The sequence below is a fragment of the Phalaenopsis equestris genome, unplaced genomic scaffold (genome assembly GCF_001263595.1).
Source record: "Phalaenopsis equestris unplaced genomic scaffold, ASM126359v1 Scaffold000134, whole genome shotgun sequence".
Taxonomy (NCBI): domain Eukaryota; kingdom Viridiplantae; phylum Streptophyta; class Magnoliopsida; order Asparagales; family Orchidaceae; genus Phalaenopsis; species Phalaenopsis equestris.
This window is the reverse complement of record NW_018164576.1, coordinates 1,252,958-1,276,602: the sequence shown is the minus strand read 5'-3', so window position 1 is coordinate 1,276,602 and position 23,645 is coordinate 1,252,958. Positions and strand designations below refer to the sequence as shown.

The following is a 23,645-nucleotide window of genomic DNA, read 5'->3' as shown; positions in this document are numbered from 1 at the left end:
AGTCGATTTTCTCGAGTTTTCCGTCATGGATTATTTGTCGATTTTCCTCGAGTTTTCCAGGTGACGTTTCCTTTGTTGTTCCGTTTTGCCTATACAATACATGCTAGCTCATTCCTTAAATTCTATTACTCTACTCATAATTGCTACAAAAGGTTTTGACAATTTTATTTAAATTATTACCAGTCAATTTTCTCGAGTTTTCCGTCATGGATTATTTGTCAATTTTTCACGAGTTTTCCAAGTGACGTTTCCTTTGTTGTTCACTTTTGCTTATAGAATACATGCTAGCTCGTTCCTTAAATTCTATTACTCTACTCATAACTGCTACATCAATTACACTTAAAGGAGCAGCGGGCCTCCGAGGTATACAGGTTTGTCTTACATTTGCAGCGCTTTATTTTACAGCACACTTTACTATTTCTTGTCTACTGTACATTCTATTGTTTTCCTTTGTTATACCTGCTACTGCCTCTTTTGCATACTATACCTTACAATAGGCGCACAGTAGTTGGTTTTATAGGAGGTACCTGATGGCAGATCGTTGACTCAACAATTGCATGTACACTTAAAAATAACATCGAACTCGAAAGTGCTACGACGAGGAGCTTGGAGCTAACTTTGTGGGCAACACAGTCATTTTCAACAGCAGAACACGTCTACACCAGCTAAACCACTCCTTAGAAATTAAAAAACAATCCATAAGACTTCGAGATTGTTTGCCTAGTGTGACATAAATCCTCAACTTTTTACAACTCTGCTGTACAACATAAGCCCTAACCTTTGTTAGGATTCCGAGGTTGTCGTCCGTCAGGACCTAATCCTCAAGCCTTCCAGGCTATTTATATGATCACTTCACACGAATGTAAGCCCTAATTAATAAAATTGACAAGTTGAAACACTTAATAATTTCTCTCCGAAACTGAAGTCAAACCATAGGGTAGATTGGGAAGTCACTGAGATTCTCCTTCGGATCTGTGATATTTTCTAGTTCTTCATCCTTTAGACTACAACAAAATGTTCCAAATTTGAGTCATTCTCGTTTCACACCTCTTTATCCGATTTCGTCGAAAAGTTTTATCCTTTGACCCCTTTGAAGATAATATTTCCTGCATTTTATCGAGAGTTTTTTTAGGTAACTTCGGTCATCTAAGATGTAATTAACTATAAGGGCTTGCCCTTATAGGAAATTTTTTGGAACCCAGCTTAATATAAACTCTATTTAATTTTTCGTATTAAATAGGAGAAATTGTCTGCAAATAAAACGGTTTCATAAACCAAACGAACGTCATATATTTCTTAATTTATTTGATCGAGATACAAGGTTTGAGATACAGTGTTCTTTCATTTAAACTGTGAAAAATATGATATCAGTTTGATTTCATACTTTTGATTTCATACTTTTTAAATCTATATATATATATATATATTTCTTTCATTTAAACTGTGAAAAATACGATGTCAGTTTGATTTCATACTTTTTAAATATATATATATATATATATATATATATAGATATGATGTATTTATGAGGGACGATTCTTATCCCAAATGAATTCAAATGTGATGATGATTAAGAGCAATGATAATCAGCAGGCATGAGTCATTTTCATGAAGATCGATGATGCTTTGCCCAAAGGATTCAAACCCACTCCAAAGCATCGATATGTTGTTGAAGTCAATGGCCACTTATTCAAGTCTAAGCTTTTGAGATGTATTCCAAAGTTCAACCTAGCCGAAGATGATACCAACTATATCACTGATGAAAACACTGTCACCAATGCATTCCAAGGTCTCAGCACCATTCTCGTTAAAAAGCATGGGTACACCTACTTGAAACTAATAGAAAAATCTTTTGGCATAAAAAAAGGCGGTATGTTGAGTATAGATTGATGACATGTTGATGAAGACTAGGACAGCTAGATGACCTATTGAAAACATTCAAAGAATTCAAAATTGATATGTTGTTGAAGTCAATGGCCACTTATTCAAGCCTGAGCTTTTGAGATGTATTCCACGGTTCAACCTAGCCGAAGATGATATCAACTATATCACTGATGAAAACATTGTCACCAATGCATTCCAAGGTCTCAGCACCATTCTCGTTAAAAAGCATGGGTACACCTACTTGAAACTAATAGAAAAATCTTTTGGCATAAAAAAAGGCGGTATGTTGAGTATAGATTGATGACATGTTGATGAAGACTAGGACAGCTAGATGACCTATTGAAAACATTCAAAGAATTCAAAATATTTAATATAAAGTTAAACCCTAAGAAGTGTTTGATTGGAGCCAGCTAAGAGGAGTAATGATTAACCCAGCTACAACATCTTCCAATTCGAACAAACTTTGATGGTGATTGAAGCCCGTTCAATGTGTCTAATCAAAGATGTCTAAAAGCTAATTGACAAATTCGTTAGACATAATAAATTCATTTTGTGGTTAAACGAGCAAAATGCCTTTCTTTCAAAACACTAAAGAAACCAAATATTTTCAAATGCACGACTGAAGCAACCTTCATCAAACTTGAGTGCCCTTGATATTATCGCAAGTCGTGGGAAGCCCTTAAATAAAAGGAACTCCACCCATTGTGCAAAATGTTACTTGGTTAGCCCAATCCTAGGATGAAAAAGCAAGAAAAAACAACCAACATAGTAAAAAACCACGCTTTGAGCTAGCTAGAACAATAATAACCACAAATGCACAAACTTCTCCTGGCACATATTTATCCAAGCATTAAGCCATACTAGTGAAAGCCGTACATCTGTGTGACCTATTGAAAATATTCAATGCATTCAAAATATTCAAATATAAAGTTAAATACTAAGAATTGTTTGTTTGGAGCCAGCTAACAGGCGCAATGATCAACCCAACTATAACATCTACCAATTAAAACAAATCTTTGATGGTGTTTGAAGCCCTTTCAACATGTCCAATCAAAGATGTCTAAAAGCTAACTGACAAATTTGTTAGACATAATGGATTCGTTTAGTGTTAAATGAACGAAATGCCTTGCTTTTCAAAACACTAAAGAAACCAAGGACCTTCAAATGCACGACTGAATTCAAAGCAACCTTCATCAAAATTGAGTTGCCCTTGACATTATCGCAAATCATGAAAAGCCCCTAAATAACAGAAACTCTATTCACCAATGGTGTGAAATGCTATTTGGTTGGCCCAATCCTAGCACGAAAAAGAAGGAGAAAACAACTAACATAGTAAGCAGCCACGCCTTGAGCTAGCTAGAACAAAGATACCAACTAATGCACAAACTTCTCCTGGCAAAGATGTATACAAACGTGAAGCCAAACTTGTAAAATCCGAACATCAGGAGAGCAATTGAAAACATTCAATGTATTCAAAATATTCAATAATAAGGTTAAATGATAATAATTGTTTGTTTGGAGCCAGCTAAGAGGTGTAATAATCAACCCAACTATAACATTTCCCAATTCAAACAAATCTTTGATAGTGATTGAAGCCCATTCATCGTGTCCAGTCAAAGATGTACAAAAGCTAATTGACAAATTTGTGATACATAATAAATTCATTCCATGGTTAAACGAGCAAAATGTCTTGCTTTTCAAAACACTAAGGAAACCAAGTATTTTCAAATGCACGATTGAATTCAAAGCAAACTTCGTCAAACTTGAGTTGATCCTCGACATTATGGCAAGTCGTGTGAAGCCCCTAGAAAAAAAAACTATGTCATCCATAGTACCAAATGTTATTTGGCTAGCTAAATCCTAGTACGAAACCGCAGGAGAAAACAACCAACATATTAAACAACCACACCTTGAGCTAGCTAGAACAAAAATACCCACCAATGCAAAAACTTCTCCTGGCACAAATATATCCAAGCGTGAAGTCATAATTGTAAAAGTCGGACATCTAGGTGACCTATTGAAAGCATTGAATGCATTCAAAATATTCAAATATAAAGTTAAATCCTGAGAAGAGTTTATTTGGAGCCAGGTAAGAGGTGCAATGATCAACCCAATAATAACATCTACCAATTCGAACAAATCTTTGATGGTGATTCAAGCCCTTTCAACGTGTCCAGTCAAAGAAGTCTAAAAGCTAATTGACAAATTTGATAGACAAGGTAGATTCATTTCATGGTTAAACAAGTGAAATGCTTGCTTTTCAAAATACTAAAGAAACAAAGTATTTTCAAATGCACAACTGAATTCAAAGCAACCTTAATCAAACTTGAGCTTCCCTTGACATCATTGCAAGTAACAGGAAGCCCCTAAATAAAAGAAATTATATTCCTCGATACTGCAAAGTGTTATTTGGTTAGCCCAATCCTAGTATGAAAAAACAGGAAAAACAACCAACATAGTAAACAACCACGTCTTAAGTAGCTAGAACAAAGATACCCACTAAAGCACAAACTTCTGGCACAAATGTATACAAACGTGAAGCCATACTAAAAGGCCCAACCAAATTTTTTTACAAAATCATGAGTTTCAAGGTGGCTCACTCAATGTTTTGATAAATTGATGAAGTGCAACATGGAATTTTATCGCAATCAAATACTTGTCGGTCAACTTTTTGATTTTTTGAAAATTGAAAATAATTTTGAAATTTAATTTAAATATAAGAGGTATATATTATTTGTTTTGAAAGTAGCATGTTTTAATTTTTAAAAAAATGAGACCAAATAGATCTTATTCGTCCAATAATTTGCATAATCGTGCCCGATACTGTAAATACTATACATTTCCAAAAGATGAGTGTATATCTCGGCGGTAGACCAAATCCTGCAAACTAAAAGATTTGTGGCATTCGTTTGGTTTGCTAACATTTTTATGTGTGACCGACAAGTTCTCATATTTAATATAAATATTAAATAGAGTTTGTTTTACCTGTGTTTCAAGTTCCCTATAGAAGCAAGCTCCTATAGTTAATTACATCCTAAATGACGGGGTCACTTGAGAAAACTCTCGATAATGATCAGAGGTGTTAATCTTCAAGAATTCAAATTTTCGGTTTTCACGGTAGAACGTGAAAAAAGAAGAGGGAGGGGAAAAGCAAGTGGGAGTGTCTCAAGTAGGAACAGTTATTTTCAGGAGTCCAAAGAAAGGAAAATGTAGGGAATGTCACAGATCCTGAGGAGAAACCTCAGTGATTTCCCAACCAATCCTAATGTGTGGCTGAGTTTTGGAGACGGTGTTATTTAGGTGTTTAATTCTGTCAATTTTATTATTTGAGACTTACATTTGCATAACATTTGCTATGCAAATAACCCGTAGAGATAGAAGAGTTTACGTCGTACCAGACGACAACCTCAAAACCTAAGGCAAGTTAAGACTTACACTGCACAACATGGTTGTGCAGGAGCCTACTATGCAAATAGCCCGTAGAGATTGGAGAGTTTACATCGTACCACACGACAACCTCAAAACCTAAGGCGAGTTAAGACTTACGCTGCACAACATGGTTGTGCAGGAGCCTAAAGAGGACAACTTGGTTGTGCGGGAGCCTAAAGAGGGTGCAAGGATTTACGCCGTGCTAGGAAATCCTATGGGTTGTTATTATGCTAAGAAAAGATAATGCTGAAGAAGATCCTCTTGTCGCTCGATCCAAGCTCCTCGTCGTGTTGCCCATAAAGTTGGCTCCAAGCTCCTGTTGTAGCGATAGCTTCAGGGTTTAAGTGTTTGAGATTGGTGGTTTATGTTTATCCTGTTGTAGCGATAGCTCCAGGGTTTAAGTGTTTGAAATTGGTGGTTTATGTTTCACAATTTTGGTGTCAAAATTTTGGTTGTCTTATTTTTGTTTTGGTTTAGCATGCAAAATAAGCAAATTGCAGGTAAACAAAAAATACATGAGAAATAAAATGCAGTAAAGTAAAATGTTGTTACTAAAGCACGTGTATTGGAAAACATTTTTGTTGAGTCAACTCTCATAGTAGATGACGCCAAAGGCAACCTTGTTTCATTTGAGGTTACCAGGATTTCCACCGCAGATAGTTCTTCTGGGAACAGCAGCAACAAAATCAGTGTTACTTATATTCCCCCAAGATGTTGTCATCATCTACATCATTTGGTTGGCATTTGAAGAAACAAAAAATCAGACTCACCTTGATCATCATGTGTGATTACACAGAATCTTGAATGTCATGTTGTTTTTATTAATCATAGACTTCTTGCAAATTTTCTATTTTGAATGATTTATAAATTATTATTTGGAGTAAATTATGTGTTTTCAAATTTTCATAAAAAGAGATGAGTTTTAGTCTAAATTAAAGTTACTAAACTATAAACTTAATTTCAAATGTATGATTTGCTCAATTATTCAAGATTTGTACTTGGAAAACTCAAGACCAAGAAACAACTTTCACAGTTGTTCATGATGTTTGATAAGAAGTATATTGCATGCTCATTAATTGCTTCAGTACCCCTCACTAGGAGATTTTCATCAACGACTTCGAGCTAGTTTGTATCTGTCATTAAAAAAACTGATTTGACACAATAATAACTCTCAGCGCTTGATTGCACTAAAATTTGAATTTCGCTTAAAGATTGATTTTATGGGAGGTGGTGTGAACTTGACAGAACCAATATACATTTCTAGGAAAGGCATATAAATTTTAAGTTAAAGCACTTATTTAAATAAAGTGCTATTCATGGGTCTTGAACCAAAAGCTTCTTCATGGAATATATTTTGTACATTGCGCTTGAAAGAAATAGAATAAACATATCGAAGAAATTCTGCTAATAGAGAGAAAGGTCATTGACTTGAAAATTCAAAGTGTACATGCAGAAATGCAAACTTTACAAAGAGATATCTACAAAAACCTCTTATATAATCATTACATTATTTATAAACTTATTGGCATAGCAACTAAAAAATATAAAAACGCACAAGTTTAACAACATTCAGCCAGAATGCAGATAATAAATAAAAGAGATTTGACTCCTTTAAGTACCTCAACAGTTGGTTCCATTTGTGTCTGTGAAGCAAAACCGTAAAACCTACATAAATCATGGCATACATAAGAGATAAGTGCACACATATCACACACTCATATGAATGTATACTGATGCACACATACACATAAACACACAAAAAGCATACATAACACCCTCATCTAAAGACATTTGTGAAACTAATCACTTAAAAGGTGACATTATATTTTATCTGTGGACGACAACTTGTACTTACAACTTAGAGATAGAAAATTTTAAAGTAGAAAAGATATAATTCCATTCTCCTATGAGCAAAAACATAATGAGTGGAAAACTTAGGCATATTTATGTACAGCAAGGCAGCATATATAAAAAGATTAGAGAGCGACTCTTTCGCTCTCGTCACATATTTTTTAAATGAAAATTCATAATAGCGCTTGAGCATTATGAGTTCAGCTGTATAATAGAAATAAGATATCAATAGAAGCAAATCAAATGAAAGAAATCTCAGCTGATAACCTTTGGCCAAAATAAATGATTTTCAGAGCAACATATCTTCTGGCACATTCATGCGTGGTAATATATTGACCTGTGTGGGAGAAAAGGAATTACAAGGCTAGAAAAATATGAGAAGAAAAAAGAAAAAACTGTTAAATAAAAACTAATCAGAATAATATAAAAGCATTCTGAGTTTGTAAACCAAATAGTTTCTGGCATAAAAAGAGTGTAATTTAGCATGACATGCAAGCTTTAAACATTTTTAGGCTACCTAAGACAGCTTTCCCTTCCTCCCATCTTCAAAATTAAAATCTAAAATCCTATTGTAAGCATTTAAAAATATCTAACATGATCTTATAAGATTGCCCGGTATGTATTTCTCTTCCAAATTCTCCTTCAACAAATAGAGCACTTCTCGTTTGCCTATGAATATCACACGCATAAACATCACATGATAAACTCATAGCATCTTAACAAATTCCTCATTTTTTATTTAAAGTTGCTTTCAAAATACTATCAAACATACTATTCCAAGTTTGTGATATGTTCCTAATTCTCCAAAAGAAATTTAGCACTTTCCTTAATATCTCAACAAACTCACAAAACTTTCCTTCTCCAAAATTCTTCTGATTCTCAAATAAGAAAGATAATCCCATTGAAAACCTCAAAGCTTCCACAAAAGGCAGTCTGCACCTGCATAACCTTCTTAATCTGTTCTTCGTACTTGCCCGGCTGTCATAAAGGCATATGCAGGAATTCATATAACTGAGATGTTATTGTTGGTGAACTACGCCACTGCTCTTTGCATTCCCCGCGAGCAGACACCACTGCTCTCGCAAACAACTCTACCACTCACCTTCACTACGTCTCTGCATGCAACTTCGTACAAAGGTTGCCCGCCTGCAAGCATATACATGACACAATCTCTCCCACAAGGTTCTGTTGCTTTCAATCGCCCCCTCTTCCCCATGCTCGTGTGCATGAGGACTTTGGCTCGTGCTTCTAGGATCTACCAAAGCCAGAGCCTATCTCAAAAAGCCATTGTTGAGTTTTCTATGGCTATATCTTTGCTTTATTTTTCACACAGATTCTCGCTCAACTCTCCAAATAGCATTTGCTTGTCCTCATTCCAAATTAACTGCCCTCTGTTCCTCACCTCTTTCGGGATTTTCTTCTCTACTTTCCCTTTCTTGCTACTATCAACTCAATGGCCTCCCTCCTTGGCAGATCCTGCACCACACTAGGCCCCCTGTTACAGTTAATCCAGCCATATTAGAGGCTTCTTAATATATTGTTGCAAACATGCTGGGTGGTTTGTCGAATTTTGGTCCGATTTCGTTTCCATCATTTTTCACTCAATCAACTTCATTTTCTTCACAAGAATTGGTTTCACCATTATAAAAGCAAGCTTCTACTTTTTTAGGCAAACAAACACTCGTTTTTATTCATTATGAGATTTCTAAAAATGCTTTATGCAAATCCTCATCCTAACTTAGACATCATCCCAAATTCAAGTTTGATCTGAATTTGGTTGGTGAATATTCATTTTTTTAAGCAAAATATATCACGAGATAATGACATGAGTACATCAAGGGTATTTATTAAGAAATGCCAGATTAAAATAAAAAATCCAGCAAGACTATCAAATACAAAGATATCATTGGCATTTTCTAGCTTGAAACCTAATGAAAATAGAAGTGTGGTGATGGATTTTTTTCTAATTTATGTCCCTTCTAATATAAAGAACATAAAATACTTCATTCACCAAAAGGTCGGCACTTTGAAACATTCAATTAGAATCATATAAATATTATGGCAAATAATCATCATTTTTGTTCTCCAATAGGAAGTGGTTGAGGTATTTCCAAAACTAGTAGAGAACTCTTAGTGTTAATTTCAATAATAGACAAAGTGATCAACGCCAAAGAGCTAGCATAAGCAGGATAATTAATCACTTTCTCCAGAAGGTAAAGTAAACTTGGCAACAGATTTTGAGAAAATACTTGAAGAAAAAAAGGGTGATCTTCTACCTAAAACTCATCAGGTGGAAGCTCTTGTGATTGAGATTGAAATTTTTTATGCTCATGATGAATGGGAACATCGCAATAATCAGAGAATTAATTCCAGAAAAAAACAAGAGGAACAGTATGGAGGATATTTTAAAAATTTACCTTTTATCTATTATATCCAAACAATAAAAACCCAATCCATACCTTTTTATGAAATAGAGAAATAAATTCCACTCTCGCCAACACTACAGCCACAATGGGCCAAACACCATGAGCTAATGTAATATCCAATTGTAAAGATTTTCAAAAGATTAAAGTCAAGAAGAATAATGTAGAATAGTTGAGGTATTACATGTGAAACTGCGGAAATGAAATCCAAACTAAATTAATAGGAGACTCCACAAAATAATTAACATGGGGAGACCATTTTAACATGCACATCGAGAACTCATTAATATAGTAGGAGTGTCTTAAAAATATTTTAATATAAATTACTTCTAAAATAATTTTAATAAAAAGAAGTCAAGATCAATAAGGTAAACTGAATACTGATCTACAAACTAAAAGTACAAAGCAAATACAAATTTGTGAATTGCATCCACGATAAGATGACCCATCAAAAAATTGCCTATGAGGGAGCTAGGGATCCAGCAGGCATAGAAATCTCATCATCATAAAAGAAGAGAGTGGTCTTGTCTTAAAAATATGACGATTATCTGTGTTGAGTTGAGTCTTTGAATTCTTATGAAAGACAAATAAAAATTGGTTGAATGAAATATATATATATATATATATATGAAGGGAAGGTGAGCGTCGTAGCAGGTTCATCGCCACCCTAGCTCTCGCATGAAGCCTCGTCATGCTCGATAAAGAAGGGAAGCGGAGCGTCGTAGCAGGTTCGTCGCCGCCCTAGCTCACGCACGAAGCTTCAGCTTCACAGAGTCTTGCCTTCTTCCTCTCATTCAATCCCGACTCGTCCAACCAGGTGAAAGACTTTTGTCATCGAAAAAGCCGCACGCAAGGTTTCATCAGCTTCGACATAGATTGCACCCGCGGTCTGCTCCTTCATCCTCTTCTTCGGCACAACGGCTCCTCTGTTTGACAAACCCTCCCCTCGCAACATCCTTTCTCCATTTTTCTGCTTCGATGGCAACTGTTCCTCGCTCGAATCAGTATCTAGACAAAGAATCTTTTGTTGAGATGCTTGGTAAGTGTCTAAACTCTTAGAAGGTTGTTGAGCATCCTTTCTCCATTCTTCTGCTTTGATGGCAACTGTTCCTCGCTCTAATCAGTATCTAGACAAAGAATCTTTTGTTGAGACGCTTGGTAAGTGTCTAAACTCTTAGAAGGTTGTTGAGCATGTGGTGTTTCCTTAGATCTATCATGACTCTGTTGAAGGGAAAGCCGACTGTTTATTTTTTAAGAGGGCTTGTAGGAATGTTGGTAAGGCCGCTCTTATTTTTTCAAACCTCAAAGTCTCTACTCCGGTTAAAAAATGTAAATTCACACTCATTGAGAAATTTTAATTGGGGCATCCCAAATTTGAGACCCCAATCTCAAGTGTCTCACCTAACTAATCTCAAACTTGTAGGAAAATGGAAGGTGGGTCTCTTTGATGAGAGACATGTGATGGTATATTTGACTACAGACGAAGACTAAGCTAGGATTTTTTTCTAGAAAATTCCTCCCCATTGAAAGAAAAATTATGAAATTGCTCAAGTGGTCTTCTAAATTTGATCATAATCAAGAACCACCTACATCACCAATATGGTTTTAAGTTACCTAGACTTAAGTTGCATATTTTCAACCATTAGGTCCTTTATTCCATTGGGGTCATGCTAGGGAGACCAACGAAATTAGATTTACCCACTTTTAATCTTACCAGACCTTCTTTGCCAGGATCCTGTGGAGAGAGATATCACTTTACCTGATATTGAAGAAATTTAGCTTGGCACTGTACATAATAGGTCTTGGCAATAGATTGTCATGAAACAAATACCATACTATTGCAACCATTGTAAGATGTTTTGACACACTTGAAAAATATTTCAAGCTCCATCCAAATTTGAGACCCCAATCTCAAGTGTCTCACCTAACTACTCAAGAAGCACCTATTTAAACTGTTGAAATTGTGAAAATTGCAACTATAGAGGATATTGTCACTAATTTTGCCCCAGAGAAGTACCCCTCACTACCTCAACCCCCTCATGTTGCTGAAAATGAGGATACTCTCATTTTGGTGCCAGATAATGCTTCATTAGCTATGGAAACAGTTGTTGTTGATGTTGAGGGCCCACATACCTTGGCAGAGTGCAAAATTCAAAGTTTGCCACAGGTAGGAGCTGATACCATTGATGAACAACTCAGTGATAAGTTGAGACAACCATCGAAAGATGATTGACAATTTTACAAAATTAGGAAGAAGAAAAAATGACTAAAGGAACTCAAGAATATATAGGAGGATGTTTAGCTAGTTTCCAGTAGAAGCCCTTAAAGTTGATACCATTGATGAACAACTTAGTGATAAGTTGGGACAACCATCGAAAGATGATTGACAAATTTACAAAATTAGGAAGAAGAAAAAATGACTAAAGGTCTTATATGCCTTGTGAGTGAGCTCTTAGCATCTGCACACTAAAATATTTGTATCTTCTTACTATCAATGAAATTTTAATTTAGCGATATATATATATATACATATAAAATTTAAACGATGAACAAATTTTGCAACAGTGAGCTCTTAGCATCTGCTCACTAAAATCTTTGCATCTTCTTACTATCAATAAAATTTTATTTTAGTGATATATATATATATATATATATATATATATATATATGAAAAAATATTTTGTAAAAATTATTTTCTCTAAGCTTCACTGGCTTCTCAAACGAGGCCTAAGTCATATATATATATATATATATACAAAATTTAAACAATGAACAAATTTTGCAAAAGAGCACGGAGGTTGAGTTCTAGCAGGCCCAAACATGGAGACAAAAGGAAGATGAACAACCTCCAAAATATGAAAGGCCACAGAGGATAGAGATAGTGAACTACTGTTAGGATTATAGATCACACAAGACTATTAGCATTTGATAGAGCGATAAACAATCAACGTTGAAAGAGAAAAGAACGGCCAAATGATGGCAGCCCTAGGAACCAAAAAAGCAGTGAAAATAACAGATGGTGATGCTGTAATTTTATGTCAGTACAACAAACTCAAAGGAACCTCGTAGAACCCCACACCTATGTCGCATAGGAAAAGAGATGAGAAACTAATCTGCGCATACAATGCCTCACAAAAGCACTGCTTTGACGTCAATTTGTGCCACCCTAGCCATAGTTGACAACAATCATGCAAACGCGAGCCATGAAACTAGTCTGTGTGGACAAAATTGTGCAAAGCCCTAGTCGTGGATGGTGCCAAGGCATCTCCATTCACAATTGTAGAGAGATGATGGGCATCGCAATCGCTACACGTGAACAAAGCCACATGAACACCTAGAATAAGGGAAATCATGACTAACATCAGCAGTCAAGACAAAGCGATGAAGGAAGGGTTGGTGAATATTAAGTTGAACTTTTTGTTTATCATCATATCATTATAATATCTTTAAAATCAGACAATATCAAACTCCTCTTGTTGTACCTACTAAGTGTGCGTTTGGCTGGGCATTTAAAACCGCGTTTTTAATTTGAATCGCATTTAAATTGATTTGTTTCATGTGTTTCCATCGGTCGGTCGCAAACATCGTTATTGAGTACTATACAACCGCGATCGCGGGTTGGACCCTGTGTTTCATCGTTCGCTAATATCAATCTTCTTTTCTGCCACTCGCCGATTCGTGCCCTAGCTCCTCATTAAGAGCGCTCCCGATTTCTCCTCTGTGCCTTCTCCTCCCGAGCTCACGAACCCTGGCGATACCTCGTATCACCTTCGCCGCTCGTCCTGTAACTTCTGCGTCAACCTTCTCATCTCACAATTATCTTCTCCGACATTCTTCTTCTCCCCTATTTCACTTCTCTTCCATTCTTCTTCTCTCCCATTTAACTTCCTTAAGAAATACGTTTGTCATAATATAAATTCTTCATTCCCATTTTTCTTGTGGCACTGTAATGTGGGGATCCACTTTACATTCCTTTTGCAATTTCATGAACACAGAAAGTTGCTATTTGGTATTTTTTATCTCGAAAAATATGTGGATCTTGAATATGATTTTGTGGAGGAGAAAAGGGAAGGAAGAAATGATAATTATAGTTCCGTTCTGGAATATTTTTATGAATGATGCTAAAATCAGAACACATGTCTATACAAATCTCTTTGATCATGATACTTTCACGGTTATAACAATTAAACCAATGAATTTTTCTGACTTTATAGAAACAATGGTTATAAATCTTTTTGTTTGAAAGAAAGAAGTTATAGTATATCTTTATTGAGCATGCATATATATTTGTTGGGGCTCGAATGATTTATATAATAATTATGCAATGTGGGGTTATGGATTGATTATTACCTTACAAGAAATTGTCAATAACATTTTTACATTAGTGCAAATGGGATGGGCTATTTTGTTATGCAAAATTATCATGCAAAATTGTTATGCAAAAGTATTATTCACTGTTTGATTAGTAACCTATGTAAGTTTGCTCAATACCTTGTTAAAAATTGATGCACTAATTTAACGAATAGAGAATTCTCATGTTTTGATGCATTTTTTTTTTGGAGTTGTGAGAGGTGATCGATCCTTCTCAGGTGCTATTTTTATCTCTGCAAGGAAAAAAAATAACTGAAGAGTTATGTTTGTTGGTTTTTGGTGAGTCTTTTGATGAGATTGATAAAAACACCCCAGAGTTTTGTTTGTCCTTTGTCATCACTGCATGTGTCAAAATGTGCTCCTTATGTTTGTATGGTTTTTGCTTGCAACATGTTCTTGAAACTCATCAATTTGCTCTCTTTATGGAATTATGCCTTTAGAAATACAAATGGACAACACAAGAAACGGTGCATCGTTTGCTATATGGGACAAAAAAACAATAATGTTTTTCTATAATATTTGTATGAAAGATTAAGTTAGAAAAATAGGACAATCACACCTTTTAACAAAAAAGGTTGGCATTACATTATTAAAATTTTTCAAGAGAAAACTCGAAAAGTCTATGACCAAACTCAATCAAAGAGTAAATGAGACTAATTAAAAAAGGATTGTAAAGTTTGGAAAGAACTCAAAAGAGGGCTCGCTGGACTTAGTTGGGATACTACAAAAAACACCATACATACATCAGCAGAATGGTGCAAGAGAACTTAGAGGTGAAATCTATTTTGACACATTAGTATTTATATTTTCCCTTGCACATAAACTTGTTAGACATGAGTCCTTCTAATTATATGAATTACAGGTAGTGTCAAATACTAAAAAATTTAGGTTTCGTTGAAACAGAGCTAGAGAAGAAGATTTGTGTTATGTTTTGTGGGGTTGTTGGAACTGGTGAACATTATTTGACTCCTCAGGGATCGCAAGAGCCTAAGGAGAACCCAATCGATCCTACTCAAAGAGCACCACATGGCAGGGCTGATCTTAGTGAATCTAGCAATGCAATTACACCACCTTCTTTAAAAGCAAGGGCAACTCATAATTAAAAAAATTAGTTCTGCGTACCTAAGAAGCGAAATATCAAAGCTAGTTACAGCATGTGCAAACTTACCTTTTGAGGCTACCACTGCACAACAATCTTCATTCATTCCTTATGTAATAAAAATTTTGGAACAGATACCAGAAATTGATGAGGATATTCCTTTATATCTCTACTCATTGAAGTTAATTGAAGATCTCGTCAAGAGGGATATTTTCACGTTCATGGCACATGAGAGGAGGGTTCATTACTTACGCTTCTTCTACGAAAATCGCAATGTTTGATTAAACCTACTTTTACGTGTTTTGATTGAAATGCAATTGATAATTTAGTTGAAAGATGACTTCTGACATTAATTTTTGTAGTACAACAAACCCTCTTGATGTAATTTCATTTTGTAAAATGTTTTAACATAACCTTTATTTTGATGTTGGCACTTGTGAAGGTTATTCATTTCTGATCTGGATTTGTTTACAAGTAGGGAATATGTTGTGTTCTTTGTTTTGAACCCCTTAATTTTAATGGGGATGACTGTCTCTATTTTGGTGGCTATTTAATACAAATAAGAATTTTGTGCTAGGTATGTACATTTCCCTTATTGTTTCTATGTATAAGATTACAGTATCGAACATGAGCTCAAGCAGAACAAGATTATAGTAAATTTTCCTTCTTGTTTCAGATTAGTTACCAAACATGTTCCTAGCACTATGATCAAAAAATATTTTATTGAAAAATGTTCCCAATTAGATGATATATATGATTTAAATTGCACGATAACCTTCATAAGCCTATTTTCTTTATAATTTCAGTACATTTAATTTGACTAGTGATGGTATGCAACAAGAGTGAAAAAATAATAAGGATGTTAGGGCTTATAATTGGGAAAAATTCCCACCCCTAACCTACCAAATGACCCATTTTTGGTATTCTTCGTCACAGAAACAAGTTCTCAGATAAGTGATGGTTTTTTTGGTATCAATGTGTATTTAAATGTTTTATATCTAGACACCTACTAAAAAAATAACAAACCCAATATGTCCATTGATAAAACAAGAGCAGGAATATACCTGATGGATTTGCTTGCTCAAGGCTCGTGCAATTGGAAAACCTCTCAACATTCAAACTATGCTAATTGATTACGAGAATAATTTCTTATTAGAAATATTCTACAAATAATAAATGGAATAAACATAAGCAATGAGTTACTTTCAACACCTTGTCTTCCTTATGCAAAACGTCAGAAAGATTATTAGAGTGTAAGGTGTTGGTATTTGATTCACATACTGACAATTCGCTATCTTGTTGTATACTTAGGCAGGCTCCTTCAGATTTTGCAAAAGAATGAGCAGTAGGCTCTGCCTCCTTAACCTGAAATTAACCAAATATGATATGAAAAACGACAAAAAATCACCATTCAGTAAATTCTTAGACTCGCTATCTTGAGATGGGATCACATCATTTTTATAGCAAGAAAGACAAGGCAAAATCAAATTGATGGAATCAAGGCAACCTCATGTAGCACCTACAGCAACAACAACTACTACTAAAATTGCATTCCATGTATTCAGTTTTAGATCTACTAAAACAAAAACCTTTAGATTCTAAAATTGACCTCCATAATTCAGGTTTTTTCCTGAACCCTCTCTCTAGTCTTATCTACGAGAAGAATATTATCAGTGAAAAACATACACGAAACTCCTGTTATCATCCAGTAAGAATATTTATACTAAAGCAAAAAGATATGGGCTTAAAGCCGATTACTGATGTAATCCAACTGAAATAGAAAAATATTTGGTCAATCCTCCTTATGTAAAACAAGTAAAAGCTATGGTATATATATCTTTAATGACTTGAATATAAGCAATTTTAACATCTTTTTTTCTAGAACTCTCCAAAATACTTCTCTTGAAAGATTATCATAAGCTTTTTCTAAATCAACAAAAATCATATGTAGAACCTTCTTAATCTCTATATTTCTCCATCAAATCTCTCAATAAATTTATAACTTAAATAGTAGACTTGCCAAAAATGAATCCAAACTGATTTTGAGAAATTTTTGTATCACGTCATTATCAATGTTCAATTAGTCTCTCCCATAACTTTAATGTATTAAACATTAACTTAATTCCTCTATAATTTACAAACTCTTGCACATCTCCTGTGACTTATTGTGATATTTTTATTAAAAAGTTTAGTAACCTAAAAAATTTTCAGATTTTCTAAATATTTTCACATTTCTATTGAAATAGCATCAAATTCTATTGCTTTCCCATACTGAATTTCCTTTAAAGCATCATCAACTTATGTTTTACTAATATAATGGTATAAATAAAGAATTTTGTTATTATTTACGGTATTAACAACATTAGAGTTGATCGTATTTTCATAATCTTCATTCAAAAGTTTATCAAAATATCTTATCCATCTATGTTGAATATCCTCATCTAAGAAAAGCACTATATGATTTAAATTTTTAATACACTTTAAATGAACTAAAATATTTACTTTTCTTATCTCTTTGCTTGACTAGTTTATACATATATTTTTCACCCATTTTAGTATCTAATATAAAATAAATATTAATAAAAATAAAATTATTACTATCACATATTATTCTCTTAGACCCCTTACAAGACCCCATATACTTTTTCAATTTCTCTAAACTTTTATATTTAAATCAATTTTTATAACAAATTTTCTTATACTTTTTCAATTTCTCTAAGCTTTTATATTTAAATCAATTTTTATAACAAATTTTCTGATTTGTTTTATTTTCTTGCACATTATTATTCCACCACAAATTTTTTTTATTCATAAGAGCTTTTCCTTTTGATTCTCCAAGCACTTCTTTTGCAATTTGATTAATAGCAATCGTTATTTTATCCCACAAAGTATTAACTCCTTCATGAACATCCCAAATATTAAAACATTAAAGCTTAAACATAAAAATAATTTTATTTATATTTTTTAAATTCCCCGATCTAATTATATGAAAATATTTCACAATAATGTTCACGAGAAATTAAACAAAAATATGCAACTATCCTTCATTTACAAGCAGAACCATTTTTATTACAAGAGCTTAAGTAAAATAGAGAGAATATTTACTGGAAGCAAACTTTGCATTAAGAACATGCCAAAAAACCATTCAGGACTATTGGGACAAGACATACAAAATAGCAACTAAATCAATTGATGCATGATATCCAAGAAAATCCAGACACTTATGCAAATTACTTTGTTCAAGATGACATCAGCTAAAAAATTGGAAAGATTTTATCATTAGGACAAAAGTCTTGCAAATAAATCATTCCAGTGTCATTGTCAACCATGGCAGAATTACAAAAATATTACATCTACTAGCTAGACACATTTACCAGACATCGATAAAATATAAGGTTCAAGAGTGAAAAAAATTGTCAGGCATGCTAAATCACTAAGTATTAAATCCTCATTCTTATAGGATTATCTTAGCATATTTCGGTTCCATTAGTAGCATGGGTAGGCCTCACGATGGATTTCATAATTTGCCTATGATCCTCTTGTGGAAAAATAACTATCATGGCCACTATCCAGAGCATCATTAAGACATTATGTATACACAAATTCAACTCACCATAGCATTTCACAGTGGCAACAAAGGAAACAATTTTCATATCAAATGTTATCAAACGCAATGAAGTGCCCACCAAAATACTACTAGATTAAAAAAGAAATCGTGAATAGCTTTTGGGAAGAATTATTCAGAACACTCGATACAAAACGATGTTATAGCACTGCTCACCAACCAAAAATTAATGGGCAAATGAAACTCACTAATTGAAGTCGTGAAAAAAATTCATCCTTAATACGCCTCCAACAAATCTCCATCATCCGGCACAAATCTCGAAGATGACATCGATCTTGAGGCAATCTTTTAAGCAAGAAATGTTCAAAATTTGATTAACAGTGATCCAGAATTCTGATTTCAGCAAACTTATAGTCAAACTAATCGGCTTAATGGGACAGATTCAATGGTACTAAAATTGGTCCAATCCAAACCAATCAAGATGATAAACAATTGAAAGTTTTTCGAACATATTTGGAAGATCAAATGGATGTCAAACCTGGGAGCTTATAGTAAACTCAAGGGTCAAGATCACTCAACTCTGACAACATTAAGATACTCAAATGGCCATTAAATGTTGTATGATCAAGGGAATCTCTACAAGTCGTTCGATCAGAATGGTTTAATTCCATCATTAATTGTAGTCAGGGATCTATAAATAGGGCCCCACCCCTCTCATGAGCGGGGAGAAGAGCTTGAAGCTTGGAGAAGAGTTTGAGGCTTGAGGAAGAGCTTAAAGCTTTGAGAAATTGAAGTTCATCATCACCCCTGTCGTCGTTGGCAACCGTCGACCACCGTCAACCACCACCTGTCGATCGTCATTGACCACAAGTTTTCGGCCCGTCAATCATCATCGAGCACCGTCTCTTTTTCACGAAGAAATTGTTCTTACATCGAAGTTTTAATTCGAAAAACTTAGGGTTTGTTTGGGACAACTGCAGTTCATCCAGTTTATTCAGATAAGCTGTTAATCGGCAGCTGATCCGGATAAGCTGGCTTACTGTTTGGTTTGTGTGTTTGGAAAACAACTGATTTGCAGTTGTTTCTGGATAAATTGTCATTTTGCCCCTGTGCAGTTGTGCTACTTGCAACAGAGCTATCATGGTTATATATTTGATGGTTTAGAACCAAAAAAATCACTTCAAAATAGTATAAAAAATAAGATAAATACCTAAAAATAAAATATTACAAAAAAATATCATTTTATTTAATAATAATAATAATGAATCTTGTCACCAAATCCACATGAAAAAAATCAGTGTTAATATAGATATGCTTTAATTTTCTAATAACAACAAAAAGGTCAACTAGTTAGGAAGAAATGTCACACTAGAATCCAAAATTTTAACATCCACATTTGGAAGGATTGCGTGAACAGGCTTACCTTCCCCGATAGTTTCTAGTAGGAGCGGAGCAGAAAAATGAGAAAGATGGGAGTATCGCTAGTCTTTGTATGTCGCGATCTCATTTTGGCCTTCCCTACTAGCTCAAATCGCGATTGTATTGCGAGGTTTCATTTACGAAGACGGTGGTTTTGGGCGAAAACAAAAGAGCTGGAGTGATGTAGATGAGGCTTCGACCTGCAACACCGAGCTAGGCGATGTGCGGCACATGGCGAGCAAGCATAACCTTCGATCTTCTCCTCTGCGACTCTTCTCTCTGGAACGAGACAAGGGCAGACAAAGCGCAAGAGGGCAGCCCCGTAAAATATTTCACACAAATGAAGGCCGCAGAACCGAACCCACGGCCGCGTTTAATAAAAATTTTTACATATTAACGTGAAACTCACCCCACACGCCCAAATCAAACACCTCTCCTTGCGTTTTCAAAATGCACCGCAACCAATAAGCTACGTCAAACGGACTCGTAGTAACACTTTTCTGTTTGTAGGACAATGAATCTTTGTAATTATCAACTTACTGTAAATCTCTAAGTCAGACACCGTGGTTTCTCTTTACGGGTTTTCCATATAAAATTTTTTTGTGTCATTATTAATTATTGTCTCTCCTTTGAGTGTGTGTTGAACATTCGTACAATGCTAAGACGATAATATATTACTCTATTGCCGCGAATTTTCTAGCACGCATCAGTTTGACTTCGTTTGCTGGAAGCGAAGTCTCGTTTTGCATTGTCTTCAACTTTGAGACGTCGAGCCACTACTTTTTTTCCCAATAATATACATCATTTAACTGGCGAAGAAATCTCCTTTGCATCTTGAAGATCATCTTTAGAGCATTCTTCGATGTGGGGGAGCAATCTTCACTGCAATCTCAAAATGTCGTTCACATTAATGCCCGGGCATGATTGTAGTGGGGTTGTCTTCTCGCGTCTTATTCAGACACAAATCAAACGCCTCCGCTTGCGTTTTCAAAATGCATCGCAGCCAATAAGCTGTGCCAAACTGACCCTTAGTAATACTTTCCTGTTTGTGGGACAATGAATCTCTGTAATTATCAACTCATGGTAGATCTCTAAGTCAGGCCCCGTGATTTTTCTCTTTACGGGTTTTCCACATAAAATTTTTTTTGTGTCATTATTAATTATTGTCTCTCTTCTGAGTGTGTGTTGAATCTTCGTAACATGCTAAAACGAATATATATTACTCTATTGTAGCGAATTTTCTAGCACGTATCAGTTTGGCGTCATTTGTGGGAAGCGAAGCCTCGTTCAGCACTGTCTTCAACTCTGAGACGTCGAGCCACTACTTTTCCCAATGATGTACATCCTTTGCATCTTGAAGATCATCTTTAGAGCATCCTTCGATGTGGGGAAGCAACATTCACTGCAGTCTCGAAATGTTGTTCACATTAATGCCCGGGCATGATTGTAGTGGGGTTGTCTTCCCGCGTATTATTCAGACACAAAGTCATTCACAACTTCCTCCAGATTGGACCAACCTTTAGTGCAGCCTCAAAAGGTCGTTCACTTTAACTTCCTCGACACTACTGCGGTAGCATAATCATTCACATTTCATTCAGGCAACAAGCCTTTGAAAATCGCTCCAAGACTATGGGCAAATTTTGTCACAAATAACACTTCTTCAACGCCCCTGCATCATACTAGAGTTCCTCTTCAACTGGATCAATAAGCTGATTTCTTCAAGGCTCAATATATGAGCTGCTTTACAAGTTCATGTGGAAAAAGTTTCAATGTTTAAGCATGGATGCAGTCATATTTTCAAGAAAACATACGGTTCATTGCGTCCTACGCCCCAATCTTGAGAAACACAAAACATATTTGACATCTCATTCTAGGCTTAATCGATCTCAAGAGAACTCGATTTGACCTCTTCCATTATAGGTTGCAGTCTTCAAGCAAAAGCTTCGACATACAGCCTTGATTAAGTCAAAAATCTTTGGTGAATTTCCTACGACCACTTTTATGACAGGTTACGGTTATAAAACAGAAGCTTTGGCAAAAAATCTCAGATAGATAAACCATCCTTAGTTGATTTCAAAATACCTTGACAATCATAGGTTAGTGTTGTTGAGAAGATGCTCCAACTATACAATCTAGGACGGGTCTCAAATCCATAAAGGATTATCTTTACTCTGCTCCAACATATGTTAACGTTATTGAACATCTCCAGTTATACAACCATGGACAGGCTTTGCATCCTTTGTGAATTACAATTGACTTCTTCCACTGCAGGTTATAGTCGTCAAACAGACGCGCTTCAGCTAACAGCCTGGGAAAAGTCGAACATTCGCAGCGGCAGACAAGATCTCTGCCAATACCCCTAAAAGTCAATCTCAATCAGCAAAACTTGATGGGAAGATATGGTATCCCTAAAAGTCGATCCTATGAGGCAAAGACTTAATGGGAAACTACGATGCTCCTAAAAGACAAGTCAAATAGGCAGTGTCAATGGGAAGCTACCATGCCCCCAGAAGTCAAGCCTAAAAGGCAAAACTCGATGGGAAGATACGATACCGCTAGAAGTTGAGCCCAATAAGCAAGACTCGATAGAAGCTACCATTCCCCTCGAAAACAAACAAAAGACGAATCTAGATGAGAAGCTAGTAGTGGACAGGGTCCACAATAGAAAGACTCCAAGAGAGCAAGTGGTTAACAGGGTCTTCACTCAAACCCCGTAGAAGACAACAAGCCTCCGAAAGCACATATACATCAAAAACCTTAGAAGGTTGCAAGCCTCAAAAGACACATGTATAGCAAAGACCTCAGAAGGCTACAAACCTCAAAAGACATAGGTACATCAAAGACCTCAAAAGGCTACAAGCCTCAGAAAGCAAAAATACATCAAAAATAACAGAAGACAACGAGCCTCAGAAGGCATCAATTCATTTCAAGCTCTTATAAGACATAAGCCTAAGAAATATAGGCCTGAGAAGGCACAGCCTCAGAAGGCACGAGATTCTAAAAAAGGATGTGATTCTATTTTTATATAAATAGACGTGCTAACTTTGATTACAGACTTTCGCATGTTTGAAAAGCCAAAAAACCTCAAAAGGCATAATCCTCAAAAGAGGTCGACACCAATATGCAACCCAGAAGTGGGGCAAAAACACCCCATAAGTAAAAGCAAAATCACAGCTCATAAGCAACATCAAAATTTTTATTACTTTAAACAAAACGTACGTACAAACACATCATCATCATGTGTAAATGCTAAATCAGGCAAATAAAGGGCTACAAAAAGTCAGCTCATTTTCGAGTAAAGGCGGCATCACCTTCCCAAAATTTCGGGCGGAGATTCTCCATATATCGCCACCACATCAACAGAAAAATCTCTTCTAGTGGTGCAGCAGGAAAACTCAACATTTTTTCATCTCCACCGGAATGCACAACAGACAAGAGAAAAGATCTGGTTAGTCGTCTTTTATGCAATTTGAGAACGACTTTCTACTGCGCCGCAGAACGAAAAAGGGACCCGGAGGTCCTGCTAGCCCAGGTCGGAGATAACTTTCAGGATGACTCTCCTGCGTTTCCATGCAGAAGACTACAAAAGTAAATCTCGGATGTC

At 35.3% G+C, this 23,645-nt stretch overlaps 1 protein-coding gene across 7 annotated transcripts in view; it reads right to left on the bottom strand.

The window, feature by feature from the left end:
• LOC110021343 (tRNA pseudouridine(38/39) synthase) overlaps positions 1-23,645 on the bottom strand; it is an 81,378-nt gene that overhangs the window by 53,458 nt on the left and 4,275 nt on the right. For all 7 annotated transcript variants that reach the window (XM_020719796.1, XM_020719801.1, XM_020719798.1 and 4 more), the window contains exons 3-6: positions 16,270-16,422; positions 16,122-16,182; positions 7,432-7,501; positions 6,933-6,978 (exon numbers count right to left, since the gene is read on the bottom strand). In XM_020719796.1, coding sequence (XP_020575455.1) covers positions 6,933-6,978; positions 7,432-7,501; positions 16,122-16,182; positions 16,270-16,422 — 330 coding nt within the window. The remainder of the gene's footprint in view (positions 1-6,932; positions 6,979-7,431; positions 7,502-16,121; positions 16,183-16,269; positions 16,423-23,645) is intronic.